Source organism: Oncorhynchus nerka, linkage group LG4, assembly GCF_034236695.1.
Source record: "Oncorhynchus nerka isolate Pitt River linkage group LG4, Oner_Uvic_2.0, whole genome shotgun sequence".
NCBI lineage: Eukaryota > Metazoa > Chordata > Actinopteri > Salmoniformes > Salmonidae > Oncorhynchus > Oncorhynchus nerka.
This window is the reverse complement of record NC_088399.1, coordinates 40,401,744-40,415,599: the sequence shown is the minus strand read 5'-3', so window position 1 is coordinate 40,415,599 and position 13,856 is coordinate 40,401,744. Positions and strand designations below refer to the sequence as shown.

Genomic DNA, 13,856 nt, shown 5'->3' with positions numbered 1-13,856 from the left:
TGGTGGGGCCATTTCCCTGGTTACTGATATGTTTGACCTCAAAATCCCCCAGTCAACCTTGTTGTATGAAAATAACATAATGAGAGTAGATTATTTTTTCTATCTAAATTCTCTGCCAAATATGTGTGTGTTCTTTCTTCCCATACAGGGATGTCTTGGCTCTGCAAACAGAGTGATGTCGCTGAACAACTCCTTGGCTTTTTGCCTGAATAAGGTAGTGTTGTTGCTCCCCCTTCTGCTCAGCATTTCACCCTTTCGCTTACTCTCACATCATTTGTATATAGGGCTCTCTAAACAACACTTCACTCACTCCCCTGAGTTGATAAACAGCTTTGTGTCAAAACAGTGTCATTACAAAGACATGGTAATCTATCTAGTTAAGCCTCATAAAGTTTTACATGACATAAGAGTCAATTGAGGAGAAGAGCTTTGAAGGAAGTAGTAAGAGAAGGGAGGACAGACAGTCCCACGATTCAGTCTGTTCTCCTCCCTCCCTCCTCCTTGCCCTGAGTAGTTATTTTCACCAGTACCCCTCTCCTCCCCCCCCAAAACATCCATTCTGGTCCAACGCTGAGGCAGGGGGTGTGGTGTTAGGGCTCAGCACTCCCTTGTGCAAGTCTGAGGAAGAGGAGAGAGCGGGACAGGGGTACTGAACATCGAGGGGAAACGCAAGTCTTCATCACCTGCCGCAAACAGCTGCTGCTGTGTCCCCTAAAGACACCGACAGAACCCAGTGAACAGGTAGGTCTGTAACACTTTCACTCTAACTCCCATTCTGTCTCTTCTAGTCTCAATTCCTATAACAGCCTTCCCACTGGGCACAAACTGGTTGAATCAACATTGTTTCCATGTCATTTGTCAACATATTGTGAAAAAATATATGGATTTTAAAAACTTTTAAATGCAATGGTTGTTTTAAGGGTGAAATTTCAACCACAGGATTATGTCATGGTAACCAAATGTCAACATAGAAAAACCTTGTAATCAAATCAAAATCAAATCAAATGTATTTGTCACACACATGTTTAGCAGATGTTATTGCGGGTGTAGCGAAATGCTTGTGTTTCTAGCTCCAACAGTGCAGTAATATCTAACAATTCACAACAATACACACAACCTAAAAGTAAAATAATGGAATTAAGGAATATATACATATTAGGATGAGCAATGTCAGAGTGGCATAGACAGTAAATGAAAATATGTAAACATTATTAAAGTGACTAGTGTTCCATTATGACCAGTGATTTCAAGTCTATATATATGGGGCAGCGGCCTCTAAGGTGCAGGGTTACGTAACCTAGGTGGAAGCCGCCTAGTGATGGCTGCTTAAAAGTTGTCTGATGACCTTGAGATAGAAGCTGTTCTCCTGTCCCTCAGTCAAAGCTTTGATGCACCTGTACTGGTGAACAGGCAGTGGCTTCGGTGGTTGTTGTCATTGATGATCTTTTTGGCCTTCCTGTGACATCAGGTGCTGTAGGTATCCTGGAGGACAGGTAGTTTGCCCCCAGTGATGCGTTGGGTAGACCGCACCAACCTCTGGAGAGCCCTGTGGTTGCAGGTGGTTACGTTTTGCAAAAAATATGTTGAATTTGTACCTTTTACATCAATGTCAGATCTTCAACGTTAAATCCACTATCATAAAAAAACTACAGGCTGAGAAGCACCTACTGGAGAATGTATATATCTACAGCTATAGTACCATTTAGTCTCCCGTCCAGGGTTTTAACCAAACTCAGCCCTGCTTAGCATGATGTTTAACACGGATTATTGCCAATGTTCTATGAGGAGAATGATTGTTGTGAAACCTCTGCTTAAGAATTAAATAGATTAATTGTTGCTATTTTAAGTCATTCCAAAGGGCAGGGTTAACAGAGCAAATGAAATGTGACCATACTTTACCACTCATAGATCATCAATGATGCTATTTAGGCCTATATACATAGTAGCATTTAATGTGGATTTAAACTTTGATTTGATTTAGTCCGATACTTTTTACTGCAGTGGGCTAAATCAGGGTCTTCAACAAATGTATTTGGAAACAAAAGTATACACCTCACACATGGTTACGGGCTTATGAAAAGAAGACACGTTTACTATGTCAGATGTAGAGTTCAAATGTATTCAATGTTGAGTTTGCATCTCAATATTACACTTTATATACTACATCACAGAAGACTGAAATATAACTAAACTGTTTGACATAGAAACACCAGATATTCATTGTTAATATATATTTATTCATTATAAAATGATGAAGAATATGAATTACATTCCACCCATGAGGCCAAAGAGGGTGATTTTGGTCATTGACTGCAGGAAAGGGCTTAGATGTGTGGTTGAGATGGAGACCTGAATCTAACATATCAATTATTAATTTGTAGACAAACTGGAATTAAAGCCAAACTAAGTCAGTGCTATAGATGGAACTATCCAAGCAGAAGATGAATCTCCATAAAACGTTGATATTTGGTTGCGTTGACAACCAAATTCAATATTACTTTTTTTAATACAGTGAAAGGCCTGAGGTTAAGGCAAACTACAAACAAATGAAACATTGAACCTTAAATGAGTAACACATCCATGGTCACATTTTGAGGTTACTGTAACTATAAATCTTCTTATGTAATCATATAAAGCAGGCATGTTCAAGACAGCATGCATAGGTCATCGCAGGTCTATGATGCCCTACGAATCAAAAAGGCAGTAACTGCTCATAGAGGGGAACTGAGAAAAATGGCTTTTATATACCTTGGTTTCACAGTACCTTTATGCAGTTACTGCTAACATGACCCCCATACAACAGAGGACGGATACATGTCCACATGATTACGCATGTATTTAATGTAGGAACATTACAACTCATTTTCGACCAAATGAGCAGTTAATGCCTTTTTGCTTGGTAGGGCAGTATGGAGAAATTCACAATTGCTGTTATAATCTGTGCAGTATCTCAAATGTTCTTGACCACTTGCACCATGTCATTTGGTTCTGCTGTTAGATGGAGCACAGTGATAAACAACATATCTGACATTTTATTCCCATTTGAACTTGCTTGAAAGCACAGCGAAAACTTAACCAAACATCAAACATTGCTTTACCATTGGAATTTGGTTGTGCTTTAAGATGGTTTAAGGCATAATGATAACACATTGGGAATACAACTAACTTTTGGCTGTCTCTTTTGAGTGGGTGAATATAGGTTGTTATCTCATTGATCAACCTCTCAACCAAATATGACCCAATTATCCATGTTGAAATAACGTGGTGTGCCCAGTGGGTTTATCTTCCTCTATATGATTTGACGTTATGCTTTGTGTACTGTATGTGTAGTTACTTTTTGGATGTTTATGTCAGTCTGTGCGTCTGTGATTTATCCATCTATTTTTCTCATTCTATGTACTTGTTCAAATTTCATGGATGATCGATGTTTAAATGAGCGAAGCCAATTACTATATTTGTACATATTATTACTATATTTGTTTTATACTGTTTGTGTGCTGCTCTAGGCCGGTTGCTGAGAGAATAAGAAGGGCACTTCAGAGTTAAATCAAACAGTTCTCGAGAGCAGCATGGTTTATGTCAGCAGCATCCAGTTCCCAGCAGCATACCACCCTGCATACCACTGCTGGCTTGCTTCTGACGCTAAGCAGGGTTGGTCCTGGCCAGCAGCATACCACCCTGCATACCACTGCTGGCTTGCTTCTGAAGCTAAGCAGGGTTGGTCCTGGTCAGTCCCTGGATGAGAGACCAGATTCTGCTGGAAGTGGTGTTGGCGGGCCAGTAGGAGGCACTCTTTTCTCTGGTCAGAAAAATATCCCAATGCCCCATGGCCGTGATTGGGGACACTGTCCTGTGTAGGGTGCCGTCTTTCGGATGGGACGTTAAACGGGTGTCCTGACTCTGAGGTCATTAAAGATTCCATGGAACTTATCGTAAGAGTAGGTAGGGGTGTTAACCCAGGTGTCCTGGCTAAATTCCCAATCTGGCCCTCGAACCATCACGGTCACCTAATAATCCCCAGTTTACAATTGGCTCATTCATCCCCCTCCTCTCCCCTGTAACTATTCCCCAGGTCGTTGCTGTAAATGAGAACGTGTTCTGAGTCAACGTACCTGGTAAAATAACGGGTTTAGACTGTGTGTTTATGTTCAGATTGTTGAACAGATGGTGTTACGCATTTACATTATGACAATTCTGCTCTCTGCACTTCACTGGGAGTTGAAACTTAAAATGCCAATGCTGCCTCACCCTGTTAGTTTTATAGAGGTAATTCTAAACTATATTTTATGAATGATGGTACAGTATGTACTGATAATGGCTACTATAGATAGAACTATCCCTCTCCTCTCCACACACCTACACATCTTTTTCCTCTCTAGCACACAAATACTGTAAACACACACACCCACACGTGTCACACTAACAGAGTGGCAGGTAGCCTAGCGGTACGAGTGTTGGGCCAGTAACCAAAAGGTTGCACATCTGGTGATGTTCCATAGAGCAAGGCATCTAATTGCTCCAGGGTCACCATTGATAATGGCAGACCCAGGTTCTGACCCCACTCTGAGGGTCTCTCTGGGATATTTCCAATTCACAGGTGTATTAATACACAATTGTGCATGTGTGAAAGAGGACCAATATAAGCCCCCACCAAATGATTATACTTTGTCCTCCTCCTCTGACCACGTGTCTTGCCACATGGGAAAAGAGAGATGGATGATCCTATGTTTTATGTAGGCCCATGTACGTCTGCCAACTATGCAACTGCTTTCCATGGATCCATCAATGATGGATGATAATCAAACTAACAATGTTATTCGCTCTGGCTCTTTAGATATTTGTGTAGGAGTTCTTGCCATTGGAGCCCCCTTATTATCTCCATTATCCACCTCCTTTATCAGCCCCATACAGTATACTGGACATGGAGGCGGGACCTGATGAGGGAGCAGTGGGGGCTGCGTCTGCCAACGAGGCCTCCGAGACGACCCCCAGCGACACGTCGTCAGGCACACTGACCAGTCAGCAGCTAGCTGCTATTGAGGATGAAGAAGTGCTGAATAAACTGGTGGGGCACTCGTGGTGCGTACTTCACATAGACGTGCAGTAGTTGGGTTGATTTTGGCCTTCTCATCTATTGGTTTTTACGTGTGTTTACCTCTGACAGTTGGATAAGGCTGTGGATTTTGATGAAAGGCGAATGATCCGCGCTGCATTGAGGGACCTGCTCAAGAAGAAGAGAGGTAAGGTCAGAGAGAACTTCAATGTGAAATTTGACAGGATCACATCTTTTGTTTCTCACTCACAGCTCCTCTAGTACCTATAACTACTGACAATAATGTATCATGTCTACTCGCTGTCCTTCTTCTATACTACAATGCTATTTCTCCCTCTACATCTCTCCTCTCTAAAGAGAAGCGAGAGAAAGAGCGGGGGTCACGGCAAGATGACCTGAGACAGCAGGCTTTGAGTAAAGCAGGCACAGGACGAATGGGAATGAACAGGGGCCAGACCAGCAATCACCAGCCTAAATCCCACAGTGAGTATCATATCCTCACCAGGACACATCACACACACACACATGCATGCCACATACACACACACACTTCAAGCTTCAAGCTTTCAAATCAAAGTGGAATTGTGAGAGATTAACTTTTCCCCTACTCAAAATCACTCCCTGCCTCTTTCTTGCTATCCCCTTCTGTTTCTCTACAGTGCACAGCCAATTTCCTGCGTCAACCACCAGCTCCTTGTCTAAGACAACTAGCAGGTGAGTGAGTCATTGAGCTAACAGTCAACCATGCTTCACGTGTGATTGATCAAATTCTGCATGTCTACGTCTGTTCAGCATGGTGGCACTAAGAATGTGTTAAATAACGTGTTTATCCTCTCTCCCTAGCATGGCCAACCCAGCTATCGCAACAGCCCATCAGTCTTCCCCTGTCGCTGCAGCATCCAACATGAAAAATGTCAAGCAGATGTTACTGGATTGGTGCAGGGCCAAAACCGAACCATATGAGGTAAGCATCGGAGGTCTCTCTGTAAAGGAGTGTACGTTCACTAAATGTTGCTAGTCAAACAAAAGCTGGCCTCAATCTTAGTTAGGAAAGACGTCAACAACTCCAGTTCCAGTTATGATGTTTAATGGCAAATGATGTTGAATACTGTGAGTAAGTCTGTGTGTGTGGTTTTGTTGCATGAACGCACACGTGTACGGAGTTATTATCGGTAAGGAAACAAGAAAAGGCAAGGTGCGCCGGTGGGAAATATGTTGCTGCATTCAAGAAGTTTGGGCAGGTTCTGACCGAAGGATATGCAACAACATATCAAATCAAATCAAATCAAATTTATTTATATAGCCCTTCGTACATCAGCTGATATCTCAAAGTGCTGTACAGAAACCCAGCCTAAAACCCCAAACAGCAAACAATGCAGGTGTAAAAGCACGGTGGCTAGGAAAAACTCCCTAGAAAGGCCAAAACCTAGGAAGAAACCTAGAGAGGAACCAGGCTATGTGGGGTGGCCAGTCCTCTTCTGGCTGTGCCGGGTAGAGATTATAACAGAACATGACCAAGATGTTCAAATGTTCATAAATGACCAGCATGGTCGAATAATAATAAGGCAGAACAGTTGAAACTGGAGCAGCAGCACAGTCAGGTGGACTGGGGACAGCAAGGAGTCATCATGTCAGGTAGTCCTGGGGCACGGTCCTAGGGCTCAGGTCCTCCGAGAGAGAGAGAAAGAAAGAGAGAATTAGAGAGAGCATATGTGGGGTGGCCAGTCCTCTTCTGGCTGTGCCGGGTGGAGATTATAACAGAACGTGGCCAAGATGTTCAAATGTTCATAAATGACCAGCATGGTTGAATAATAGTAAGGCAGAACAGTTGAAACTGGAGCAGCAGCATGGCCAGGTGGACTGGGGACAGCAAGGAGTCATCATGTCAGGTAGTCCTGGGACATGGTCCTAGGGCCCAGGCCAGTTGAAACTGGAGCAGCAGCATGGCCAGGTGGACTGGGGACAGCAAGGAGTCATCATGTCAGGTAGTCCTGGGGCATGGTCCTAGGGCTCAGGTCCTCCGAGAGAGAGAAAGAAAGAGAGAAGGAGAGAATTAGAGAACGCACACTTAGATTCACACAGGACACCGAATAGGACAGAAGAAGTACTCCAGATATAACAAACTGACCCTAGCCCCCCGACACATAAACTAATGCAGCATAAATACTGGAGGCTGAGACAGGAGGGGTCAGGAGACACTGTGGCCCCATCCGAGGACACCCCGGACAGGGCCAAACAGGAAGGATATAACCCCACCCACTTTGCCAAAGCACAGCCCCCACACCACTAGAGGGATATCTTCAACCACCAACTTACCATCCTGAGACAAGGCCGAGTATAGCCCACAAAGATCTCCGCCACGGCACAACCCAAGGGGGGCGCCAACCCAGACAGGCCGACCACAACAGTGAATCAACCCACCCAGGTGACGCACCCCCCAGGGACAGCATGAGAGAGCCCCAGTAAGCCAGTGACTCAGCCCCGTAACAGGGTAGAGGCAGAGAATCCCAGTGGAAAGAGGGGAATCGGCCAGGCAGAGACAGCAAGGGCGGTTCGTTGCTCCAGAGCCTTTCGTTCACCTTCCCACTCCTGGGCCAGACTACACTCAATCATATGACCCACTGAAGAGATGAGTCTTCAGTAAAGACTTAAAGGTTGAGACTGAGTTTGCGTCTCTGACATGGGTAGGCAGACCGTTCCATAAAAATGGAGCTCTATAGGAGAAAGCCCTGCCTCCAGCTGTTTGCTTAGAAATTCTAGGGACAATTAGGAGGCCTGCGTCTTGTGACCGTAGCGTACGTGTAGGTATGTACGGCAGGACCAAATCAGAGAGATAGGTAGGAGCAAGCCCATGTAATGCTTTGTAGGTTAGCAGTAAAACCTTGAAATCAGCCCTTGCTTTGACAGGAAGCCAGTGTAGAGAGGCTAGCACTGGAGTAATATGATCAAATTTTTTGGTTCTAGTCAGGATTCTAGCAGCCGTATTCAGCACTAACTGAAGTTTATTTAGTGCTTTATCCGGGTAGCCGGAAAATAGAGCATTGCAGTAGTCTAACCTAGAAGTGACAAAAGCATGGATTAATTTTTCTGCATCATTTTTGGACAGAAAGTTTCTGATTTTTGCAATGTTACGTAGATGGAAAAAAGCTGTCCTCGAAATGGTCTTGATATGTTCTTCAAAAGAGAGATCAGGGTCCAGAGTAACGCAGAGGTCCTTCACAGTTTTATTTGAGACGACTGTACAACCATTAAGATTAATTGTCAGATTCAACAGAAGATCTCTTTGTTTCTTGGGACCTAGAACAAGCATCTCTGTTTTGTCCGAGTTTAATAGTAGAAAGTTTGCAGCCATCCACTTCCTTATGTCTGAAACACATGCTTCTAGCGAGGGCAATTTTGGGGCTTCACCATGTTTCATTGAAATGTACAGCTGTGTGTCATCCGCATAGCAGTGAAAGTTTACATTATGTTTTCGAATAACATCCCCAAGAGGTAAAATATATAGTGAAAACAATAGTGGTCCTAAAACAGAACCTTGAGGAACACCGAAATTTACAGTTGATTTGTCAGAGGACAAACCATTCACAGAGACAAACTGATATCTTTCCGACAGATAAGATCTAAACCAGGCCAGAACATGTCCGTGTAGACCATTTTGGGTTTCCAATCTCTCCAAAAGAATGTGGTGATCGATGGTATCAAAAGCAGCACTAAGGTCTAGGAGCACGAGGACAGATGCAGAGCCTCGGTCCGTTGCCATTAAAATGTCATTTACCACCTTCACAAGTGCCGTCTCAGTGCTATGATGGGGTCTAAAACCAGACTGAAGCATTTCGTATACATTGTTTGTCTTCAGGAAGGCAGTGAGTTGCTGCGCAACAGCCTTCTCTAAAATTTTTGAGAGGAATGGAAGATTCGATATAGGCCGATAGTTTTTTATATTTTCTGGGTCAAGGTTTGGCTTTTTCAAGAGAGGCTTTATTACTGCCACTTTTAGTGAGTTTGGTACACATCCAGTGGATAGAGAGCCGTTTATTATGTTCAACATAGGAGGGCCAAGCACAGGAAGCAGCTCTTTCAGTAGTTTAGTTGGAATAGGGTCCAGTATGCAGCTTGAAGGTTTAGAGGCCATGATTATTTTCATCATTGTGTCAAGAGATATAGTACTAAAAGACTTGAGCGTCTCTCTTGATCCTAGGTCCTGGCAGAGTTGTGCAGACTCAGGACAACTGAGGTTTGGAGGAATACGCAGGTTTAAAGAGGAGTCCGTAATTTGCTTTCTAATAATCATAATCTTTTCCTCAAAGAAGTTCATGAATTTATCACTGCTAAAGTGAAAGTCATCCTCTCTTGGGGAATGCTGCTTTTTAGTTAGCTTTGCGACAGTATCAAAAAGGAATTTCGGATTGTTCTTATTTTCCTCAATTAAGTTAGAAAAATAGGATGATCGAGCAGCAGTAAGGGCTCTTCGGTACTGCACGGTACCGTCCTTCCAAGCTAGTCGGAAGACTTCCAGTTTGGTGTGGCGCCATTTCCGTTCCAATTTTCTGGAAGCTTGCTTCAGAGCTCGGGTATTTTCTGTGTACCAGGGAGCTAGTTTCTTATGAGAAATTTTTTTAGTTTTTAGGGGTGCAACTGCATCTAGGGTATTGCGCAAGGTTAAATTGAGATACTCAGTTAGGTGGTTAACGGATTTTTGTCCTCTGGCGTCCTTGGGTAGGCAGAGGGAGTCTGGAAGGGCATCAAGGAATCTTTGTGTTGTCTGTGAATTTATAGCACGACTTTTGATGTTCCTTGGTTGGGGTCTGAGCAGATTATTTGTTGCAATTGCAAACGTAATAAAATGGTGGTCCGATAGTCCAGGATTATGAGGAAAAACATTAAGATCCACAACATTTATTCCATGGGACAAAACTACTCATGCACAGAAACAGGTGAGTGAGGTAGCACTTAGAAGAGCAGGGAATATTATACAGCTGCCCCCAATTACAGGCACATTGTAATTAAATGTAAAGTTCCCACAGAGTTCTGGGGGGCTGTACATGATTAACTCAACCAACAATGGAGCTGGTTAGGTATAGGTAAGGGCTGTGAAAAAGAGTTCCTCTGCGTTGGAAGGATTTGCCCAGCTAACAATTCTAGGGGGAGAGAACATGTTTGCAATGTTACCAGTCATGTTCCCCTAATGTTTGAGTGTCCAGTTTTCCGTTAGTTAGGGGAACATTCTATCTATGTTAGTAAAAAACCGTCTGAGATCCTTTTTAGCATGTTTTGTCATTGCCGTTAGGAGAACATCCCCTTAATGTCAAGTAGACGTTATCGAGAACTTGTTTACAATGTTCTCAGAATATACAATGTTAATGTTCTATATGCCTTTTATGGGACCTTGCAAGAACATGTGTATAGCGTTACGAGAATATTCCATCAACGTCACATCAAACATAGACAGAACATGGTTGCCATGTTCTCAGAATATAAGATAATAATGTTCTAGACACATTTCAAGGGAATATTGCAAGAACATTTCTTTGTATTAGTTGTCAGGACAACACGTGATGGAACCAAAGAAACGTTCTCCCCCAAAAAGTAATCAGGGCCTTGATTGGCTCAGCAACAGTAACAAGGCATGTTACTTTTTTGGGGAGAACGTTTCTTTGGTTCCATCAGGCGTTGTACTGACAACTGATACAGAGAAATGTTCCTACAACGTTCCCATACAACGTTAGTGCATAAAACGGTTTATGCACTAAACAATCTAGAATATTGGCCTGTTGGAAACTACAACTCCCTACTATGTTTCACAGTCCGGGCATGATCTGATTTGTCTCTAGAGAGACTGCACATTGAGCTTACAGGAAAAAAACTAATGAAATGGAATTCAAATAATTGAACCAACGTAGGTCAATTAGTTGTTTAAAAAACAAGTCTGGAATCAAACCAGGGTCTGTAGTGACACCTCTAGCACTGAGAGGCAGTGCCTTAGACCACCGTGCCACTCGGGAGCCCTTGATGTGGAGAGAAAATCAACACATAGTCATCCAGATGTGTCGGACTCATCGGGCCCTGCTGGGACGGGGACTCTGTGTTGGCCGTTGTTTTCCGTCATGATAGTCACTGGAGTAAGCCTTAGTGCAGCTGATGTACTAATCCGTCTCTAGGGACCACTTGTAAAGGAGCATATGCTCACTAACTGTTGCTAGTCATACAAAAGATGTCAACAACTCCAGTTCCAGACAGTTATGTCTAATGGCAAATGGTGTGTGTGTGGTTGTTGCATGAACGCACACATGTACAAAGTTATTATCAGTAAGGAAACAACAAAAGGCAAGGTGCACCAGGGGGAAATGTGTTGAGCACTCAACAAGTTCAGGCAGGTTCTCACCGGAGGATATGCAAATGTTGTGCATAAGCAGGATGCCACCCAGAACGGCAGGGAATATGTACACTCTCCATCTTATGTCTACATGAAGGTTCTGTTGTGTCCCCAGCATACCAACCTTACTTCACTATATAATTATCTTTGTAAATCCACTCTCCCTGCTCTCTTTGTTTTTCTCTTTCCCTGTCCCTTCCTCCCTTATTCCATGCAGGGGGTGGAAATCCACAACTTCTCCTCCAGTTGGAGTGATGGCATAGCGTTCTGTGCGCTGGTGCACAGGTTCTTCCCAGATGCATTTGAGTACTCCATCCTCAACCCCAACGCACGCAAGGACAACTTTGAGCTGGCCTTCAGCACTGCAGAGTAAGTTCCCTATTTCTGTTCTAAACAAACATTGAAACACACACATAGCCACAGAAACCTACTCTGACAAAATGCGCCTTCTCCTACTTTATGCACATGAAGGCCCCAAGGGCTGTGCAGGGATAGATTATACTTGGCAAAAACGCTTTTGAAAAGAACTCCCCTGTAGTGTCCTCTAACTCAGCTGCCAGTAGATCCTGCCTGGGGACATACGGATTGTGATTGCTCAGGCCTGTGTCTCTCTCCTCTTCTCTTCTCTCTCTTGGCTGCAGGAGGCTGGCAGATTGCCCCCCTCTGCTGGACGTTGAAGACTTGCTGCGGATGCGTGAGCCTGACTGGAAGTGTGTGTACACATACATCCAGGAGTTCTACCGATGCCTGGTGGAGAAAGGCCTAGTTAAAACTAAAAAGAAACTCTAAATACACTGTTTCACAGTATACTTAAATACATGTTGCGTCCACGTGCCATGGGGAGGGGATATAAAAGTTTGCAATTTGCTGCAGCAGCTTGTAAACACATAGCTGGGATTTGGATTATTTCTGTCTTCTTTTATTGTTTTGTGTGAGCTTACTGTGTATGTTTTCAGAAGACAGCTGGCACTTAGGATCTGTACATTCCACTAAGATTACACATCTACATTAATCTCAGTCAGAGCCATAGGGAATCTGTGAATGGCTTTTTGGGGTGCTGAGGTGCTGTGCCCTGACTATCATGCCTTTTTGTGTGTAGGCTATGTATGGATTAAAGATACTGTGCATGAGGTCAAATATAATGTGAATGATTTGATTTGTGAACATTTATTTTGTTCTGATCACATTTTAGAGTAGGCCTAACCTACCACATTTCTATTATGGGGAACCCATACCATTTTCAGCCTGAAAGCCTGATTGTTGCCCAATCATTACCGTGTTTGGTAACTGTCAAAAAATGGCAAATATCACTGAAGTCTATTCTAAGGCTGTGGCTCACAGTAAGACTGATTAATTCTAAACTACTCGGGAACACCATGTGCTCAGGAACAGACTAGAATCATACTATATAAACACAGAGTTGCAATATCTTTATTTTCATTGTGAATGGGTTGGGGGGTGCAAAATAGGGGAGGGTTTTGTTTTGGGGAGAGTTGTGTGTTTTTTTTATTGGGCACGGGGGAGGGTCATTTACTCTTCTGCTTGCATGCACCTCCTCTAGCAAGGTGGTTTGGTACTTTTCCGCCAGCTAACTATACCACAGGTTAATATAGTCTCCAAGTCGAACTGTATATCCTGCCCTCTATCTACCATTCATAGTGACAATAGTGTTAGGTGGATCGTTTGTCCTGATCTGCAATAGGTTAACTAGACAAATATTCAAAGCTGCATACATTTTCAATATAAATCCACAAGAACAAGGAGGAATAGCTGATTGGCAGTGAAGAGGCCAGGTGTGTCATTGTGTATGAAAGAACAGTGAAGACATGACACATGCAGCTCAAAAGCTCCCCTGATGATCTTGTTGAGGGACAATAAAAGTAACTAGTGTAGCCTAGAATGCCACAATGCAATGAATACTTGTATTATGGTGAGTACAAAAGTCTACTCTAAGCTGTAAACTGCAGTAAAAATGTAATTTGAATAATGGCACAACGCCCTGTGATTTGACTGTTTTATTCCATTTGGATCAGTTGTGGGTGTACCCTTGACAGTTTATAAGGTCTAGAAAGGGACTGTAGCAGGCCAGTCTGGCTGTATTTTGATTTTGTGATACTGAAATGCACTGTCTGTTGCAAATCATCATTCTCCCAACAAGTCGTCCTATAATAATGTGTTTACATATCCTCCCAGAAGGCCCAGTTATTCAGTAAAGCTTAAAGGCCCAGTGAAGTCAATCTAGATGTTCCTGTGTTTTATGTATATTTGCACACTCTGAGGTTTGAATAATACTGTGAAATTGTGAAAATTATTATAATTCTCTATTAGTGCATGAGCTGTTTTAAAAGGCGGACTGAAATTTCAGCCTGTTTTGGCCTGCCTGGTGACACTCAGATCACTACCAGACAGTCCTAGCAAAATTCTTGCTTG

At 43.2% G+C, this 13,856-nt stretch overlaps 1 protein-coding gene across 1 annotated transcript; it reads left to right on the top strand.

Moving 5' to 3' along the window:
- Positions 1–183: 183 nt before the first annotated feature.
- On the top strand, positions 184–12,556 carry LOC115124346 (smoothelin-like). The gene is made up of 8 exons (XM_029653763.2): positions 184–741; positions 4,902–5,065; positions 5,165–5,240; positions 5,411–5,536; positions 5,713–5,767; positions 5,897–6,017; positions 11,644–11,795; positions 12,068–12,556. The coding sequence occupies exons 2-8, from the start codon at positions 4,922–4,924 to the stop codon at positions 12,213–12,215; spliced, it is 822 nt and encodes a 273-aa protein (XP_029509623.1). The 5' UTR covers positions 184–741; positions 4,902–4,921; the 3' UTR covers positions 12,216–12,556.
- The last annotated feature ends 1,300 nt before the right edge of the window (positions 12,557–13,856 follow it).

Bases quoted from the DNA above. Each gene is read 5' to 3' on its own strand.
- LOC115124346 (XM_029653763.2), top strand. From the start codon at position 4,922: ATGGAGGCGGGACCTGATGAGGGAGCAGTGGGGGCTGCGTCTGCCAAC. The intron at 5,241-5,410 runs GTAAGGTCAGAG...TCCTCTCTAAAG, and splicing joins CCTGCTCAAGAAGAAGAGAG to AGAAGCGAGAGAAAGAGCGG. The intron at 6,018-11,643 runs GTAAGCATCGGA...TATTCCATGCAG, and splicing joins CCAAAACCGAACCATATGAG to GGGGTGGAAATCCACAACTT.